This window comes from Erpetoichthys calabaricus, chromosome 3, assembly GCF_900747795.2.
Source record: "Erpetoichthys calabaricus chromosome 3, fErpCal1.3, whole genome shotgun sequence".
NCBI lineage: Eukaryota > Metazoa > Chordata > Cladistia > Polypteriformes > Polypteridae > Erpetoichthys > Erpetoichthys calabaricus.
Genome location: NC_041396.2, coordinates 237474464 through 237495893, shown reverse-complemented (window position 1 = coordinate 237495893; position 21430 = coordinate 237474464). Strand labels below are relative to the sequence as shown.

The following is a 21430-nucleotide window of genomic DNA, read 5'->3' as shown; positions in this document are numbered from 1 at the left end:
TATCCATTTTCAAATATTGTGTAGAACTGTGGTGGTGAACCAGAAACTAAGACCAATTTACCTGTCAATTTAAATCACTACCCTCACCTTTGGTTGCAACCTTGGATAATTAAAAAAAGAAGAGCATTTTAGGATTAAAATTGCATTAATGTGTAGAATTCCTTTATTTACTGTCTTTTATAGAATGGGAAGCCTGACAATATGTGAAGATTAGAATAGAGCTACTGCTTCTCTTGATATGAATTGGCCAGTTGTGATGGTTTGAACCCAATGTAAAGAAGCCTCCCCTGAGAAAAAGCCACATTTGATTTAAGAGACACATAGTCAGACCAAAGAAACAACTAGGAGATAATGGACTGGCTTTTTGAATACCTTACACTGGTGAGAAGGGTCTTACACTGATAAAAAGAGTTTGTGAGACTCTCACTGACTTTGTCAATATGACTTGCACTGACAAATGTGAAAGCTCCTGAGAGTTATGAGCTTTCAAGTGGAATAATCTAAATGTCTCGTATCATGTTTGTGGAAAGTAAATTACTATTTTGCTAAATACCATGTTCTAAACACTCCAAAATTTTCCTCAAAAGAGTCAAAGATACAGAATAGAAGCAAATAAATGTTTAGAAAACATATATTGGTAGAGTATGTCAGGAAGAACTAGTAAAAAATATTATTTAAATAAGTACAATATCTACACTGCAAACTGCTATTAAGAAGCAAACAAGATGGCAGTTCTCCTGACCAAAAAATTGAAGCTCTGACCACTCAAAAAAATGCCTTACTAGAATTTCTTTTTCGGAATGTTCCAGATGATGTACTTTCTCAGCAAGTCAATCAATTACCAGTGTGTGCCTTGCCTGAACAACTATTTCACAACACTACAACAGGCCTGCAGATATTCAAAAGAAGGCTTTTATGCAATTTGTGGGTTTCCAAATATGACTGGTGTTGTTGATGGCACACGTTAAAGATCAGCCTCACATCTACTTGTTACATTCTTCCAAAAAAGTGTAAATCAACAGTGAGAGTAATCTAATTGGAAGAAGTGTTGTGGCCCAGTTGCACAGAATTACACAAGATGCAGCAATGTGGGAGAATGCAATTTCAGGCAAAACAAGGTGGGTGGATTTCAAGTTTGAACCCGCCACTCTTGAAATTTATTTTATAACAGTTCCAAATGATTGATCATAGACAGATTATGATTTGCATACTTTCTCACCTGGTTTCCCCACTGACTGCAGTGTTAAGCATTTGGGAGGAAGTGATTATCCCATATCTGTCTATCACTATGTCTATCTGTTGATACCTGTGAAACATCCGTTATTCTTGGCAGGGCGACTCCTTCGCTTCCAGTGTCTTCTTTTACCTCCTCTAACCTGCATTCTTTCAATCATCATTCTCTCCTTCTGCACTCATGCTTCTCCTTTTTATAAATGGGATGTGGCACAGGTGTGGCGATTAGTAGCTCTCGGCATCAATTACAGATACAGACGATTCCTCACCTGTGCACTTAAGTGAGTAAACGCCTGCATCACATAGCGTCCAAGAACCACTCCGGCCACATTACCATGCCCCCTTTATAAGCCGTGAGTGCGGTGATTATGTATATGAAAACTGGCCTTTTCATCTAAGCCGTGGACCTGCTATACCACAAGGAGGAAAGAGCGTGTGGTCAGAGCTGCGGTAGTGGATAACTCCAGCTGAGCACTTTAGAGAGCTAGAGCAACCAGAAGGTGTGCTGCTCGTCGCATAAGCCGAGAAGGCACCAGGAGTGAGTGACAGAGGTTCCGATGGGGAGGACCCGAGGCTGGGTCTGGATTGGGGGCCGGGTGTTAAGCCATGGAAACAACAGGGACCTGAACCTGTTGACTGCAGGATGAGGGAAGGCTGTGTCTGTCAGGTAGGCATCTCCTTACCTGCAAGGTCCATGAGGAGACATCAATTACTGTAGAAGATGGCAGCAAGGCTCATGTTTTAATGGACTGCTTCCTGAAGTTGTTTTTAATCTTGTTTTAACAGATTAAAGTGATTTTTAACCTTAATTAAAGCACTAGAACACTTTTCATCATCCCCTTGCTTTATGTGTGTTTGTCCTCATCTGCCTGGCTCATCCCAGTTATGACTATCAATGGTATTGGGTTTAGAGGCTCCTGGTGAAACTCGGTAGCATGGGGCTAACCTGCATTGTCACACTTAGCCAATCATGCCTTTTGAAAGGAAGGTTTTGAGACCTTTTTTCACTTCATGAGTGAGAGATTCATTGATCTTCTCACAAGCCTTCAAGGAATAGATGAAAGAGATTGGTGAGAAACTAATGAGAGGAATGTGAGTGAAACTCTCACAGTTCATTACCAAGAAACTGGCCCAGTATTTCTGCTGACAGTACTTTGGACTTTCACAGAAAGAACCAGAGTGTGGGTGCGTGTATCCTGCAGTGGGCTGGCACCCTGCCCAGGATTTGTTCCTGCCTTGTGCCCTTGTTGGCTGAGATTGGCCCCAGCAGACCCCCATGACCCTGTGTTAGGATATAGTGGGTTGGAAAATGACTGACTGACTGACAATGCCTAACTAATTTTAAACCCTAGAGTATCTATGGTTAGTGTTTATTATTTAAGGCCTCTTTTTGAAATATAAATTTTAGAAAGCAAAAATAGGGCTATTTATATCTGTAATATTAATGATGGACAGTAGGGGACACTTTTTCTTCAACCCCTACTGCCTAAATGATTTTAGGAGCAGAGTTTTTAACCAGATTTTAAATATATTTTAGGATTTATTTTAAGATATAATACACTGAAAAAAGTATAACATTGATGTTGCTCATTCAACGTAAATTTTCTGTTTCAAGCAACATAAGATTAGTCATTTAGTGTAGTATGTTGAAATATTTGGTTTCAGATCTCAATCAAAGTAAAAAGATTTGTTTGTACCAAAGTAAGTTATGGTGTATGGAATAAACATAAAAATCCTATTTCAGTTAACCTAATATTTTAGGCTGTTCATGTGCTGTGTGGGAAGGGCTGTTTGTATATTCTTCTGGTCAAACTTTCCAGCATGCTGGCTTTCCAACTGCCAAAAAAGAAGAACACTTTTCCGAGTGGAGTGGATGTGGCTAAACAAGTCTGGCCATTTTCAGCAGCAGACTTTTATAACGGAGGATTTCTGGTAAGTAACCCTGTTTCTCAACTGTTAATTTTAAGTATAAGAACTCGTAATAAAACATACTTTCAAGAAAGCTGTAGAAACGTTTAATAATTTTTTGTTGTATATTTAAGATTTACACTGCAAAATGCTTGTGTATTTGCACTAGATTTTAAAATAAATGTAAAAAGTACAGCATTGGAATGTGTTATGTTCATAATATTTCTAATAGCATAAAAACCTTACAATCAAAAAAACATTTTAAATTGTAAATACTTAAAAATAGATTTACTTCCATATAAAACAAGTGAATTACACCTAATCACTCTAAATGATTTGCCTCAACTTAAAAATTGTGGGTTCAACAAGATAAAAAGAATTATATTGATTCAGATTGAAAATATTAAGTGTGAATCATTACCTTAATTATTTTAAGTTGAATGGAGGTTATACTTTTTTCAGTGTAAAGTCATTTGCAGGAGGATATTTTAAAGGGTTTTTAGACGTTTTTAGGATAAATGTAGGACGGGCTACAAAGAATCTAAATAACATTTTATTTTCAGGACTAGTGTGCCAGTGCCTTGCCTTTTAGGCTTCCATCACCAAATCTAAACCAGTCTGAATAATTAACAGGTTAGTAAATGATGCCACACCCCTTTCTCCAAACATTTTTAGAAACATTTCCTATAACAGAAAAGACATTCATTTTTCAGGTCTTGTTTTGAATGCTTTTATAAAAAAAATTAATTTCATGTTCACATCATCTGTGTTGGATCATGGGTGATGTATAAGTTGCAAGTGTTATAATCTCTGTCATCCTTGACCAATGAGTAAAAGTGACATCCCTTATGTATAAACTGCCACCATTAAAACTGTGGAGTTCACAAACCATGAATACTATCAAGGCAGACTGACAAGATGTTTTGGAAGAATTACTTGGAGAGAACTGCACTGGTACTCTTAACACAGCATTGTGTTTTTGTTTGTATTTAAAATACTGAGTGAAACCAAGTATTGTTTTTATCCTGAAAAAAAATTCTTTGAAGAAAAGATGGCATGATTTTTTTTCAGTTCTTTTTAGATTTCTAGATTAGCATGTATCAAAAAAAGTTACTAAAAGATTTTCAGGATAACGCAATTGATTATTGACAACTCCAACCAGATAATATAATTATTACATAGCAATCTCCTTTAAATTAAGGTTTAAAATAATAAATTAAACAAATTGCTAAACAAAACAGCCTTCTTCATTGCCCTTAATTTCTACAGAAAGTAATTTTTATCATGCAGAGTGAACATTACAGACTAATAGATTAATACAATTGAAGAAGGTAACACACAAAAAAACACAATTCTCAATACATGCTAATGTTCTCTTACTTTATTGATCCTTTGTGAAGACTTTTTCTTTGTGTTTAAACATCCTCCACAATTTTTAATACTTGTTTACCCTCACACAGGGTAAAACCTACTTTGAATTTTACATATTCACTAACATTGAACAGAAAAACCTCTCAAAAAGACACTGCATATTTCTTTCAATTTGCTGTAACTATTAACATTTTAAATATTTTTGATGTGACACAGATAATTATTAAGTTTTATAAATCAATCAATTAATTTTCCAAAGTAGGATTAGGAGGACCCATAGCTTTTCCCAGTAAGATTAGGCACAAAACAGGAGAAATATACACACAAAACTTAGAGACCATACAGACTTTCTAGATAATCTTAACAGATATGTCTCAGGGAAGAAGGAGGAAACTGGAGAATGCACACAGACATGGGGAGGGAAAAATAAATTAATTAATTAAAAATATGCGTAATGGTATAAAAAATTTAAAACAAACAACACTATTTTGTAATACAAACCACAAATAAGTGAAAGGACCCACCCGGCAAAGTTCCGTCATAAATACAGTGCATGTTCTGCAATTTGTAATAAAAATGTAGGTGATTTTATATATCTTATTCCAATATTTTCCAATAATCATTATTTTATAAAATAAAAAAAAATATACATCCATCCACCCATTATCCAACCCGCTATATCCTAACTACAGGGTCACGGGGGTCTGCTGGAGCCAATCCCAGCCAACACAGGGCGCAAGGCAGGAAACAAACCCTGGGTAGGGCGCCAGCCCACCGCATGGCACACACACACACACCAAGCACACACTAGGGACAATTTAGAATCGCCAATGCACCTAACCTGCATGTCTTTGGACTGTGGGAGGAAACCGGAGCACCCGGAGGAAACCCACGCAGACACGGGGAGAAGATACAAACTCCATCCGGGTCTCCTAACTGTGAGGCAGCAGCGCTACCCACTGCGCCACCTTGCCGCCCATAAGAAAATTATGAAGTATAAATTAATCTAAACCAACATAAATCTTTCAAAATCATACGTAAAGACTTTTTTTTATTCCTTAACATGGGATTGGAAATACTGTATAATACTTTTTATATTTACAAGACAGTCATCTAAAAAATGTGTATGACATAAGGAACTTATTTGTATAATAATGATCTAACAGGCAATTTATAGGTACAAAATAAGTCAATTGTTGCTGAAGCCGGTGTACTGGGTAGTTAACCCCCTCACATCTTAAGACTCAGTGAATCTGCGATGCTGTTTGGCACGGCAGCCTTTACAATTGTTGTGTGCTTTCTACATTCGTCCAAAGTGACTCACAATCACAGTGGTAAAATTGCTTACAAGGAGCGACTGGGATAATAGAAGAAGAAGTGACTTTATAAGCGAAAATGCGACGACTTCCAAATGCATTACTCTTGCACTTTCAATGTATTTTAATTAGAGTGTCGTTATGCAACACGATCGTGAACCTATTTTTCAGAAATTAGATTAATTAGAGAAGATCCGTGACTACAAATCTGAAATGTTACCATGAGTTTAAACGATTTGCGAAACCAAGGATAAAATAATCCATAAATTATTGGATTGATGCCGGAGTTGAGAAAAGCCAGCCACCAAAATGCACGGAATACAACGGAAGGGACTGGGTAACTGAGAAACTGATTAAGAATAGTACAAATATAGAACGGCAACCAGCAAAGCAGGAAAACTAAAACCACAATACCTAAAGTTTTTGAAGCTTTTGTTTCGGACTTTTTTATTGCTGTCGTATTATTATTTTTTCTGGCCACATGTACCCTTTGTTGTTTTGAGATTGCTTTTACATGCCGCTTTGCTATTATAATAATTCTCGTGTAAAGAATCACCATTACAGAAACAGGCAAAATAAAGGTAAAAACAAGATCTATTGTACCCCAAGTTAAATTTAACACAAATACACAATCACCCGGACAAGGATCGAAATCTTTAGGTCCTTCGGGGTTTCCATTTAAAAACAACCATGTAAGAACGTAAGAAAGAGTCACAAGCCACACTGAAACAGCCCAAAAGCAAGTCAAACGAACCGAAACCCTGATGGCGTACATCATGGGATTAGAAATAGCGAGGTATCTATCGATAGCTATCACTGCTAAATTCATCATCGACGCAGTAGTCAAACCTGATAAAACTATCGTATATATTATGCACATTTTTTCTCCGAAATACCAGCAAGTTTCAATTGACTGAATTGTCATAAATGGCATAACAACAACTCCAACTAAAAAGTCTGCTACAGCCAGTGAGAGGACAAGTATGTTAGTTGGCGTGTGGAGCTGCCGGAAATGAGATATCGAAATAATGACCACCAGATTTCCAAAGAAGGTTAGCATCACCGCTCCTGCTGCAGTAATGTAGAGGAATAGAGAAGCTGCAGCTCCTCGTGCTTCTTTGATGCAGGAAACGTTACCAGGATAATAGCAGTACAACACCAAGTCCTCATCTTGCATTTCAATACACCTTGTTTAGTAGCACGTGTTTCAGAATGTGAATGTGTTGCTGGTAGAACAGGCTACTTGCCTTTATATAAGATGCCTCTAGGACACAGACTGTGTGGCTCTATCAAGGAGAATAAAAGCTAATTAGTTGACTTACCGTTTGATCTGTAACCACTCCCACTTGATCATACGTATGTTTAAATAATATATAAGAAATGCAGTGTTAAAAACACTGCACCTGAACATGCTTGAAAATATATGGGACTTTTTCATAAAAAAGGTGTTTTATATATTTTTACATTCATCTTAATTTCACAAAATATTCATTTTTATTACACACTTTTTTGACTGTTATTTTAGACATTAGTTTCAATAAGTATATAATACATTTTATCTTTAAGTTCTGGAATACTGCAGTGTGCAGATGGTGCAGACCTATAAATATCTGGGAGTGCAGCTGGATGATAAATTAGACTGGACTGCCAATACTGATGCACTGTGCAAGAAAGGACAAAGCCGGTTATACTTCCTTAGAAGGCTGGCTTCCTTCAACATCTGAAATAAGATGCTGCAGATGTTCTATCAAACAGTTGTGGCGAGCGCCCTCTTCTACGCAGTGGTGTGCTGGAGAGGCAGCATTAAGAGGAAAGACGCCTCACGCCTGGACAAACTAGTGAGGAAGGCAGGCTCTATTGTTGGCATGGAGCTGGACAGTTTAACATCTGTGGCAGAGCGAAGGGCGCTCAGCAGGATCCTATCAATTATGGAGAATCCACTGCATCCACTAAATAATGTCATCTCCAGACAGAAGAGCAGCTTCAGCGACAGACTGCTGTCACTGTCCTGCTCCACAGACAGATTGAGGAGATCGTTCCTCCCCCAAACTATGCGACTCTTTAATTCCACCAGGGGGGGTAAACGTTAATATTTAAAATTATACATAGTTATTATCTGTTTTTTTTTTTTTTTTTTTTTTTTTTCACCTGTATTATTATCATTCTTTAATTTAATATTATTTATTGTATCAGTATGCTGCTGCTGAAGAATGTGAATTTCCCATCGGGATTAATAAAGTATCTATCTATCTATCTATCTATCTATCTATCTATCTATCTATCTATCTATCTATCTATCTATCTATCTATCTATCTATCTATCTATCTATCTATCTATCTATCTATCTATCTAGCTGAAGATTTTCATTTCTTTTTTCGTTTTTTTTACACATTGAGGTTAGCCCAGTCTGGAAATTTTAGTTATCATTTGCAGGTACATAGTGTCATGCATGTGCGTCAGAGGATCTCCTCACTGGCTCAATCAAGGGTATGTGATAGCCTGCCTGGGTGAGAGGGGGCGCTGTTGCTAATGTTCCCTTCTTCTTGTTTCCCTGCAGCACCAAGAAATCGTTCAGTGAAGGCACTTAGTTCACCCCTCCTGGTTCACAAAGTATAAGGAAGCCAGCTGCCGGAAGGAGGCATTATAATGCAGGAGCTCCAAAGAATGACCCTTCCATAAAAGTTGAAGAGCTTAACCCTTTATTGTCTGTGTCCTGGAGGCATGAAGTTTTGATTACAAACAATTGCTTTAAACGGGATGACCTGGTTGGAGTCCCGGCTTTTCACTGCTGCCAGGGCCGGATTTATATGAAAAGAGGCCCTAGGCTATTCCACTTATGAGGCCCTTTCACCTTCCATTTTTAAGTTTGTAAATTACATGAGAGATAATAAAATTTTGCTAACAATTTGAATGTAGGCCCCTCTTGATCTTGAGGCCCTAGGCTGAAGCCTAGTTAGCCTATAGGAAAATCCGGCCCTGACTGCTGCCCATCCTGTCATTCCTGCACCCAGCCACAATAGATATAATTAAACATTATATGACATTAAAAGCAAGATTTGGTTTCTAAACAAGAAATAAGTTGGTATGAAAATCTGTACCAACTGTGCCAACCAAGGGCAAAGATTTTCTACTCTTGTTGAGTGTGGGATACCTAAATCTATCTATCTATCTATCTATCTAATGTGATTACAATTTCTATTATGGCTTTGTGAAATTGAACTAGGATTGGCGGGGAAATATTTAATTTCTTTAGTTGGTACAAGAGGTATAATCACTGCTGTGCCGTTTTAGTAGTTAAAGTGGTGTTAACGTCCAAGCTAAGAGCACTTGTTATAGTTATGCCTAAAATTTGAAGGATTCCACCCTGTTGACTACAGAATCATTCATTTCTAGTGGTAGAGGTTGTAATTGCTGTTTATGAAAATCAGTGACCATTTCCACTGTCTTGGTGGTATTGAGCACTTGGTTGTTGGAAGCACACCAAGGCACAAGATGAGACACCTCTTTTCTATAAGGTGTTTAGTTACCATTAGACAAGTAATGGTGGTCATCAGCAAAAATGATTGTAAGTGATGGATCAGTGAACCTACAGTCATTTGTGTTAGGACCTGCCCACACACTCTGGCCACATGACGATGGGCGTTGTCCTGAACCAGGAGGAAGCCAGGGCCCACTGCACCAGTATAAGTTCTGACAGTGGCTCTGGGTATTTTATCTTGGTATCTAACAGCAGTCAAGGTACCGTTGCCTAGCACATGGAGGTCTGTGCGACCTTCCAAGGATATGCCTCTCCAGACCACCACTGAACCATCACCACACCAGCAATGCTGGATGATATTGCATTCTACATAATGTTCACTATGGTGTCTCCAGACTCTTTCACATCTGTCTTGTGTGTTCAATATGAACCTGCTCTTATCTGTGAAGAGAATGGGACACTAATGGCAGAGCTACCAATTGTGGTATTCTCTGGCAATTGCCACTCAAGCTGCGTGGTGAATGGCTGTCAGCACAGGTTCCACTAGAAGACATTGGGTCCTCATGTCACCCTTATGGAATCTGTTTCTGACAGTTGGTCAGGAGCATGCACACCAGTAGCCAGCTGGAGGTCATCTTGTAGAGCTCCTCCTCTTTCTCCTCATGTATTGGCCTGTCTCCTTATACCTCCTCCATGCTTATAAGATTGTGCTGGGAGAAACAGTAAAAACTCTTGGGATGGCACTTGTGGATGTGCCCTTCTGGAGACTGCAGGTACTGCCTCATACTACCAGTAGTGACATAGACACTAACAAAATGCAAAACAAGAGAAGAATATGTCAGGAAGGATAAGGAGAGTGGCCACCCCCAAAACAATTCCCTTTTTTGGGTTGTCTTGCTATTGCCTCTCCAGTACACTTGTCACTTTCATTTGCACCAAAGCAGGTGAAGCTGATTCACAATTGCTTATGCTTCCTAACTAGACAGATTGATACCCTTGAAGCCTAATTGACTTGGTGTTAGACTGCAATGATTAAGTGTGCCCTTATTTTTTTTAGCAGTGTATATTTTGCTGAAGAACATTCATTCTAACAAAGACTTTTTTTTCAAACAAAATTCACAGACTGTCTTACCATGTTATATAATATCATGTGTCATGTGGTGTTTACATCATATTTCTAGCAATCACATAACATCATCTCAATTTGCTGCTGTAGCCAAACATTTATAGTGTGCCAATGTGATCTGTGAGTTTTATTCCGCATTACCTTGACTTAAGAGGGAAACTGAGGCAATGAAAAGAAACAGCTGAATCATTTAAGCCACAAAAGCAGACTAACAGGGAGAAGGAGAAATAGAGATAAGAACAGACAAATAGAGCAGAACAAATGTACCTCTTGTTTGGTGGTGGTCAACTTATGGTCAGCAGTTACTGTGTGCTATTTAAAATTGGTCTGTTCTTATTTTGAAACTAAAGACTGCTCTTGTAACTACACTGAAAATTGAAGCTCAACCTACAGACAAATGGAATACATCACTCTTGCCAGTACCTAGGAAAAATACCATCTGCCCTCTCAAAGTGGCCAGAGCTGACTGCAGGGAACCCACACCCGTATCATACTTTGCCAGGAGCTTTCTTCAAAATTGTATTATTGTTAGTGTCAGCCAATATTAAAAGAAGTTAAGTGTGTCTTTTCTTTAGGTTATTTTTCTTTCTTCATCTTAGAATTACCGCCATACCACTATGGAAGGATATAAAATTATATGAATACTGTAGGAGTGGCACGGTGGCGCTGCTGCCTCGCAGTAAGGAGACCTGGGTTCACTTCCCAGGTCCTCCCTGCATGGAGTTTGCATGTTCTCCCCGTATATGCATGGGTTTCCTCCCACAGTCCAAAGACATGTAGGTTAGGTGCATTGGCATTCCTAAATTGTCCCTAGTGTGTGCTTGATGTGTGTGTATGTGCCTTGTGGTGGGTTGGCACCCTGCCCAGGGATTTGTTTTTGCCTTGCACCCTGTGTTGGCTGGGATTGGCTCCAGCAGACCACTGTGACCCTGTGTTAAGATATAGCGGGTTGGAAAATGACTATGAATACTGTATATATACAGTATATTTGTAGCTAGTAATCCACAAAGGGAGAAGATGAGTCACATGTCTTAAAATAGTTATTTATTCCTAAGCTTTAAACTTCTACCAGGAGTCATCATCAGAGGAAAATGATTAGACATACAAGAATCAAAGGTAGTATATAGCAAATGAGGAAGGGGGGGTAGGTGAGTGTAAGTGAGGTATGGAATAATAAGATGGGGTTCAGATAGTGTTAATCATAAAGTCTTATTTAATATGTGGATGTTTTTATTTTTAAGCCTGCATATGCTGGTTCATGTACAAGTGTCTGTTGATGGTGTTTTTGTTTGACAGCCACAATTCAGCCAGTTTTCTAGAACTTTCAGTATAGAAATGTCCCAGTTAAACATTTGTCCAGTTGAACTTGTATGTGCATATATCAGAGACCATGGGTTCTTTCTTCTGACACCATTGCAATGCTCTTGTATAAATGTTGCAAACGTTTTAGATACTTGTCCTGCATATACAGCTGGGCATGTGCTGGATGGTATACTGCATACTGCATTTATTGTCTCTGCTGCTGATTTGCTGCTCTTGCCATTAAAAAGAACTGTCTGCAGAGTGTTTGCTGGTTATTGTGCCATTATGAAGGGGATGCACGCAGTACTTTCTGATACACCATAATGATAAGGAAGGCTGTGCTATATGGAATGGTGGTTCAGGTTGGAGTTGGTTGTTTGCTGAGGTCTATGGGATCTCCTTTGTAAGCATTGTTTGATAAATGTCTTAAGGTAGCTGTTTAATGTGAACAGATGGAAAACAGAACGTCTTTCATTCTTTTTCATTTCCACACCATTACAGAGGGTGTAAATCCTTCTGAACAATGTCTTAACACAACTCTGTTTATGTGATGAGGGGTGATTGCTATAAAAATGCAATATTTTGTGTGCATAACATTCCTTGCAATAAATATTGAGTGGATATTTGTAAAATAATTTATCAAACTGAATGTCCCAATGAACATATTCCGAGGGAACATTTGCCCCCTGCTGGATTCAGTCACACAAAATGGTGGTTCTTATGACAACTTTAAGTACAAAGTCAGTAATTAAGTTCATTAAGTAATTAATGTCTGAAAGTATATATCATATATACTCGCGTTTAAGTTCTCCCGCGGATAAGTCAAGGCTTGATTGTACCATATAATTTCCGGTATTTTATAATATCAGTTGTGGTGGGCTGGCGCCCTGCTCGGGGTTTGTTTCCTACCTTGCTCCCTGTGTTGGCTGGGATTGGCTCCAGCAGACCCCCGTGACCCTGTAGTTAGGATATAGTGGGTTGGATAATGGATGGATGTGATGGATGGATGGATATAATGTTGGTCATATAAGTCGAATGCGGAAAACTCATGCTATTGGTCCAAGAAATTATTATATGTTAATGCCCACCTGAGAGAGTAACCATGGAGCACATTGCCTTTTTTTTGTATGTATTGTGTCTATGTGACCACACGGTAATACCCAAAACTATTCCGAAGCGACGTTTGCACTGTTCTGTGTTTTTTTGTATCTCACACCCTCATATACCTTTATCATAAGAGCATCCCTAATTTACGATGGAGCATTCGATCAGAAGAAAATATGAAACTGGTTTTGAATTAAAAGTCATTGAAGTGGCAAAAGAAATTGGTAACTGGGCTGCTGCAACAAAATTGTATGTGTCTGAGAAACTGGAGACTGGAGGAAGCTAGAAGATGTAAAAGAAAAGAATTAAGTGTCACATTTTTGAATGAACGTATAAGGTGGGGTCTGATTTTATAGGTTTCAAGACCCGACTTATATGCGAGTATATACAGTATATATCCATCCATCCATTTTCCAACCCGCTGAATCCAAACACAGAGTCACGGGGGTCTGCTGGAGCCAATCCCAGCCAACACATGGCACAAAGCAGGAACCAATCCCAGGCAGGGTGCCAACCCACCACAAGACACACACAAACCAAGCACACACTAGGGCCAATTTAGAATCGCCAATCCACCTAACTGCATGTCTTTGGACTGTGGGAGGAAACCAGAGCGCCCGGAGGACACCCATGCAGACACGGGGAGAACATGCAAACTCCACACATGGAGGACCTGGGAAGCGAACCCAGGTCCCCAGGTCGCCCAATTGCGAGGCAGCAGCGCTACCCACTGTGCCACCGTGCCGCCCACAGTGTGTATATATATATATATATATATATATATATATATATATATATATATATATATATATATATATATATATATATATATATATATATATATATATATATATATATATATATATATATATATATATATATATATATATATATATATATATATATATATATATATATATATATATATATATATATATATATATATATATATATATATATATATATATATATATATATATATATATATATATATATATATATGTATCAAGTCAAGTCTGCCACAAGTGCTGTTTGTGCCGCCCTGTGGCTCCATAGACTAAGGTGGTTCCATTTCATATTCTGTGCGTAGTGCTAACCTGGGTTCACGTTGGATTAAAGAGTCACCTAAATTAAAAAAAAAAAAAATCAGGAGTGATATATTTATAACCTAAATTGACAAAATAATTTTGAGAAATATTGTGGAAGGATTGCATAAGAGATCTGTTCTGGAATCATTACCACTTAGAATCACTATCAAAAATGTGATGACTAATCTGCAGAAGTCAGCTCACGTGTTTCCAATAATCCATCTTCTATCAGTTGCCACTTGACATCTATGAATTCCACCATTGAAAAGGATGATAACAAACCCACCGTGTTAGATCAGGTTGAATTCACTCTTCTGGACACAAAATTCAAAGGTGTCAATCCAGAGCATGTCAGAGAGGCTGAGAGACGCAGTGCAGATGCTTTCATCAGCACATTGTTACACACACACAGGATACTCCAAGGTGAGAGCTGTTAGTATAAAGTGATCCACACTCTGTAGTTGAAATGTGCTGTACATGTAAAGTGTGTGGCAGACAACCAGGAACCTTGCCCCACCGGGATGCCTGGAGAAGGGAAGGACCAGTAGAGGAGCAATATTTCCCCCGGGATGCAAGAGGACTCCCCCTGGACTGCATTGTGGCCACGGACTTGTAGCTTCGAAGCTCAACCCTGTTGGGGACCAGGAAGTGCTGCTGGAAGAGAATCCAGGTACACCTGGAGTGCTTCTAGGTCCCCATGCAGCACTTCCACCACACCAGGAAGTGCTGCAGGAAAATCATCATAGTGCACCTGGAGTACACCCGGGTGCAACATAAATGAGGCAGCTTCACTCCATTCAGAGAGCTGGAGTTGGGAGGCAGAGGACAGAGCTTGCGAGAGAGGAGTGGAGGCAGCAGAAGTTAAAGAGAAGAGAAAGAAAGAAAGGAAAGGAAAGGACTGAATAATTGTGGTTAATTGGTGCATTGTGCTGTGTGCAGAAAACAACAAAATACTGTAAACGTGTGTGAATTTGGGACTTCGGAGCCTGCGTGTCTGTCTGTAGCTGGGCTGATCTTCTACAAGTGTAATGTGAATAAACGTATGTGCTGCATAAATAATTACAAGTGTCATTCAACCAGAAACAGCACCATGGACATCAACAGCAGCCACTATAAATACATTTGTGGTGAAAGCTCATCGTTAAAAATTCACTTGTGTGCTGTGGCAACAAAGAGCAGCAGGTAAACACATCTGGACCTGCTTTCAAAAAAAAAAAGCATTACTTTACTGTCAACATCCCTCGTGAACACATTTTTCAAGGTCCAGAAAGGTGATCAGTACAAAGTCGTCTTAGTCACAGAATGGCATAACAATAAAATATCTCCTTAAATAAAAAGATAGTTATCTATACCATTCCTAACCACTCTTCCAGTTACATCAACACAATCCCAGTCACTAACACATTTACAATGACCACCCACCCCACTGACAATCAAAGTAAGAACAAATTCTACCAGATTAAGTTAATATTTAACAATTCTAAACCCTAAACCTGCAATCATGCACCATAACAACAACTTAAATTGTCAGTCAAATATTTTATTTTGTTACTCATATAAAACAAGATGCACATTTACTTTTGATATATCTTTATAAATTAATGATAAGAGGCAAAGGAGAGATGTTTATGAGTAAAGAATATTATGGTGGGAGGTGTTATGACATATATTACTAAAGCTGTTTGCAGCATTATGCATTCTACCAGCTGGCATTTAAAAATGTGTTGATGATCCACAAGCATGTATTTTGCCTGACAATTTTGTTGAGTTTTTGAAATCTGGTGATGCTATGCATAGTTCAAATGAAGCTTGATGAATATGGATTTGAAATGCCTAGCTGACATGTGCAGTGGAAATAACTCCAAGCAGGTTCGAAGCAGTAAGCTGACATGTACAGTGAAGCTCAATTCAAAACACTGAGATGACAAGTGCAATGGAAGTGAAGTTTGGAGCATGGTTTGAAGCACTGAGCTGACATGCGAAGTTCAAAGAAAGCTTTGTGAAGCATCGACATATTTGAAGTCATTTCGCTGTACATTGTCTGAGTCTACGAGACATTTGACACTTACCACTCTAGTGATATTTTGTCATTTGTATTACTATTACACAATTCAGTTGTTATAGTTCAGTGACAGATCGAAATGACAACTTATTTATTTGCTGACAATTCATTATTGTTATTGTGGCTCGCTGTGATTTCCTTTGACTGATACATAGTGTCAAAAATACATTACTATATATTGTAATATATATTATACATATTAAGAGTTTCACTATAAAACATATTAAACTTCATGGTTGAGTGTTTGGAGACACTGGTGTCATATTGAATTTATGTTGTAGAAAAACATAACATAAAATACCATCCAGCACTTCCTTTTAATAACAAATCACTATAAATAGTTTCAGCCAATCAATGCCTTCAAAACATCCTATATAACAGTGTGTCCCTTCAATGTTTTAACAGCCTTAAATGACTGCTTCATTTACTTGGATTAAGACTATTTACTGTTAAACCTTCCTCTTGTGTTAGGGTCAGCACTGACCCGTTTTATTTTTTAAATGCATAAAACTACTACCTAATTTTGTTTATTGCATCAAGGCTTTTTGACTTTGTCAGGAATCTATATTTAATTAAAATAAAACAAAAAAAACAATTGTACTAAATTGTAAAATGCTCTGGTGAAATTTATTACCTTTCTGTTGGTAGGGTCAGTTTTGACCCAGTTATAATTTAAGGTTATAAAACAATAGTTAGGGTCAAAACAAAAATCCTAAACACACTTTGAGGGGCTTTTCTCTTTGCCTGTGTGTCTCCTTACCTGAACAAACAAAACAAACAAACAAAGACAGACAGACACGTTCAGACATGTAAGGCTTGCATAAGACAAATTTAGTTTAGCGTTGGTGACTTGCAGAGTACACATCTCCTGTTTGCAGCAGTCAAAAATGAGAAGAAGATTTACAGTATGCCAAGCTCTGGATCATATCTTTTCTGAAAATGAGGCAGAGGACACAGAACAGCATAGTGATACAGATGAGCAGGTTTCCGAGGAGGAAGACATTGTAGAGTATCTACCAGAAGGCACAGACACATCTGATGAGTCTGATGAGGAGGTCACTGATGCTGAAGCTGCACTCACTCCTGCTGAAACGTTCAAATCCAGAAGTGGTAACATCTGATGGAGCTCAGTACCTCCTGACTTACATGGCAGGGCGGCTGCTGCAAATGTCATCAAAATGACCCCTGGAATCACAAGGTTTGCTGTGACGAGAGTAAGTGACATCAAGACATGTTTTGATCTGTTTATGCCATTGTCACTAAAGAAAGTCATGATTGCTATGACAAACCTTGAAGGAAAAAAGGTTCATGGCGACATGTGGAATGACATTGATGAGGAATACCTGGATGCTTATATTGGTGTTCTTCTTCTTGCTGGTGTTTACAAATCCAGCAATGAGGCCACTGATAGTCTCTGGGATGCGTCGACAGGCAGAAATATTTTCCGGGCAACAATGTCACTTCAGTCATTTCGAATGATATCAAGAGTCCTTAGATTTGACAACAGAGAAACTAGAGAAAAATCTGACAAGCTTGCTCCCATCAGGGATGTCTGCTCTGCTTCTACTGCAAAAAATATATTTGCAAAGAACACACTAAAAGTGTCACTTTTTGCCACACAGGCATCTAAATGCACATGCATGTTCTTGCACACAAAGACGTTTTTTGGAACTAGTGTCTCATTTCTATTGGTTTGATTTGCTTGATTGTTCGTTGTTTGTTTGACCTTGCAAATCCACATTTTGACATTTACTTGTTTAGCTTTCCATTTATATTAAAGTTATTTTTGAAAATACTTTTTTCCCTTTTTCTTTGAAATAAATATATATGGGTCAAATTTGACCCGTAACACCATAGATGTTACTATAGTAATTAATATTATAATAAAAAATATATAACAAATTTATTTAAGAGATGTGTTCTAATGGGCGGCACGGTGGCGCAGTGGGTAGCGCTGCTGCCTCGCAGTTGGGAGACCTGGGGACCCGGGTTCGCTTCCCGGGTCCTCCCTGCGTGGAGTTTGCATGTTCTCTCCGTGTCTGCATGGGTGTCCTCCGGGCGCTCTGGTTTCCTCCCACAGTCCAAAGACATGCTGGTTAGGTGGATTGGCAATTCTAAATTGGCCCTAGTGTGTGCTTGGTGTGTGGGTGCGTTTGTGTGTGTCCTGCGGTGGGTTGGCACCCTGCCCAGGATTGGTTCCTGCCCTGTGTTGGCTGGGATTGGCTCCAGCAGACCCCCGTGACCCTGTGTTCGGATTCAGCGGGTTGGACAATGGATGGATGGATGGATGGATGTGTTCTAATACCCCTCAGTAATAGTCAGGTAACATAACAACCATTTATTTATTTAAATAATTCTCTTGAGGTTCATTTAATCATTTTTTAAAATTGAAAACGAGAGGTATGCTGTTAAAGTAAAAGCTCATGAGGTCACAGCAAAAATATTAAAAACATTCTTTTAATGGACAAGGAAGCATAACAAAGTAACCAAGAGGTAAGGAAAAAAATTGGATGATAAATAATTGTTTTGAGGGTAATATGGCTGATTAAGGGCGGCACGGTGGTGCAGTGGGTAGCGCTGCTGCCTCGCAGTTGGGAGACCTGGGGACCTGGGTTCGCTTCCCAGGTCCTCCCTGCGTGGAGTTTGCATGTTCTCCCCGTGTCTGCGTGGGTTTCCTCCGGGCGCTCCGGTTTCCTCCCACAGTCCAAAGACATGCAGGTTAGGTGGATTGGCGATTTTAAATTGGCCCTAGTGTGTGCTTGGTGTTTGTGTGTGTCCTGCGGTGGGTTGGCACCCTGCCCAGGATTGGTTCCCTGCCTTGTGTCCTGTGTTGGCTGGGATTGGCTCCAGCAGACCCCCGTGACCCTGTGTTCGGATTCAGCAGGTTGGATAATGGATGGATGGATGGCTGATTAAAGACACGGGTCAAACCCGACTCGTTAACATAAGAGATAGTAACAGAAAGCTAACATAAGAGGAAGGTTAAGTATTGTTTGAGCTACTGTTTAGTATAACAGAAGTCTTACTTAGTTCTTAAATGCCTCTTACATTATATACTAAAATGCCTGCATTTACAGTGTCCATTTTAGGAAGTCTTAGTTTTTACTTGTACCTGTTATTATGCATTAAAAATCCTCATTTTCATATGTTAGATAGATAGTTGTTATTCTTTACTACTCAGGAATCCTGCTTCATTGAGATTCTGTCTTATATGCTGTATTTGCAAACATTTTAAAGGGAGTGTTTATTGAACAGCAGACATCTTAAAATGACTTAATTTCTGTGATATTGACAATTAATCATAAGTTCAAAAATCAAGGAGGCTGTGAGTTTGTGTGTACTGTGCTTTATTTTTCTTTTGTTGTTTTTTGTTTGTGACGTCTCAGTATGAGAGTGCGCGCCGTTAACAATTCATTGTGTTCCACATGACAGTTCACAAACTTTTTTGATATTTCTTAAAGGTCAGTGGATCTCAGTTTGTTTATTAATATATTTTGACAGTGTTTTATTTTAATTTAATCTGAATTTTATTAAACATATCATCTGTATTTATAATGTGGGTGGTTTATAATTAATAAAACTCATCGTTTGTCTGAAATGTTATATTTTTATATTTGTATTTTTATGTTTGGCAGTGGAATGTTTCAGTACATAGTGTACATTGTCAGTATTCTCCATTGCATTTGGTCATAGCATAATGCGTGCCAGTGTGAATTATAGACAGAGGGGTAGCAAACAAGAGCTCAACTAATGGAAGACAAGGCACTTCCTTACCCTGATGCCCAGACTTTTCTCATAAATATTCCCATCTTGAGCTTTTTCTAATAATTGCCATATTACAATTATTGATATTGAACATGTATGTAGAGAAAATGCGTGTATTATTTTATCTGTGTATGACAGGAAGGACAGCAAACCCTTGAATGAAACTCAGTGTTGATGATTGGTGACAAGTAACAGCAGGTGCCTGCTTTGGGTAACACAACAGGAAAGAAGCACGGAAATGTTAGATGTGTCAGTGACTGGGATTGCATAAATATATGGTTTAAGAATACAGAAACAACAAAACTTTAATCTTTCAATAATTCTATTTACATGAATAATTTATTTATATAATTTATTCTGCTGTGCTGAATTTCAGATGACTTTTTATTTACTCATCCCACACCAGTCACGAAATGCATTCACAAGGGAGGATGTTGCTGACAAAGTCAGGTGCTATTTAAAAATTTGAGTCCATGCAGATTTGCTTATCCAGCTACTCCTTCTTGTCGGTACTTGAGTGAACTTTATGTCCACCTTTAGATGAATTTGCAAAGGTTGTTTACAACTTTTTTGTCACATTAACACAGAAGTCCCAAGGCTCCCACAAACTGCAGAAGATGCTGGTGATGGCACTGATTCTGTTTTGAAGACAATTATAATTAGTTATGCAGCTCATGCTTACATTGCATTTTGGAAATCAACAATACCTATCAGCTACAGATATGAAAATCACTGAATACTAAAAATGTTTACGTGTAATGCTCATACACTGTTGTGATGGATGGCCATGTCCGCTTTGTAAACTCTAATGTGAAGTGTCTCTCAGCCTCTCTGACATGATCGACATAGGGTAGAAGAAGCTGGACTGTTATAATTCACATGCTACCCTATATGCTCATTAATTAACAGAGACAAGACTCCACACCAGGAAACGTGGTATCTCACGTGAATCTTTCATAATGTCTCTTAAAAGATTTATTAACTTTTATACATGTACTGCAGGAACCACATGATTCAAATTCAAGAACACCACAAAGATGGAGAAGGTTTACTTTTGGAGACAAAAAAGATCAACACTAGTCTGGCTGACCAATAGAGCTGCGGACTGTGGAGATGTCCATGACATCATGGCACTAGTGTACCTCAGGAACACAGGATATTTGAAGCAAGCCTCAAAGTGCCGCTCCAAAAGTTCAACACGGTATTGACCTGTCATTATCGAGCATCCCATCACTAAGTCAGTTGGACCTTGTAGTGGGACTGATTGATCCTTTGCTACTTGCTGGTAAACCATGGCTCTTTGTTTTAGATCAGGTAAACACAGTATTTGGCAACCCCTGGTAGATTTGACTCCTACTCAAAACTGGCGTGAGAGAGAGCACTGATTACGATTGATTTATGGCTTTGATTGTCTGTCTTAAAGGATTATTTGTTTTTAGTACTGTTACTAGGCTAATTAAATTTGGATTGATTTAAGACCAAATAAATATTTAGTTTTGCATATTTTATGAAGGGCTGTCTGATTAGTCTGGATGATATTAGATATTTGCGTTTTGTACCCATCCACCTGGCAGCCGGGTTTTGTTGGCCACAGTACCTTAAAGCATTGTGTGTGCGGTATGTAATGTGATTTGCATAATTTTTCACTGTTTTCTCTTATTGTTACATTTATTTAT

At 38.5% G+C, this 21430-nt stretch overlaps 1 protein-coding gene across 1 annotated transcript in view; it reads right to left on the bottom strand.

Annotated features, from left to right (window-relative positions):
• Positions 1 to 5661: 5661 nt before the first annotated feature.
• The window catches only part of LOC127526942 (trace amine-associated receptor 13c-like), a 28312-nt gene continuing 12543 nt past the window's right edge, over positions 5662 to 21430 (bottom strand). Inside the window, exon 2 of the mRNA XM_051924183.1 lies at positions 5662 to 6677. Within this exon, the coding sequence (XP_051780143.1) occupies positions 5989 to 6677 (689 nt within the window). The 3' untranslated portion in view covers positions 5662 to 5988. The remainder of the gene's footprint in view (positions 6678 to 21430) is intronic.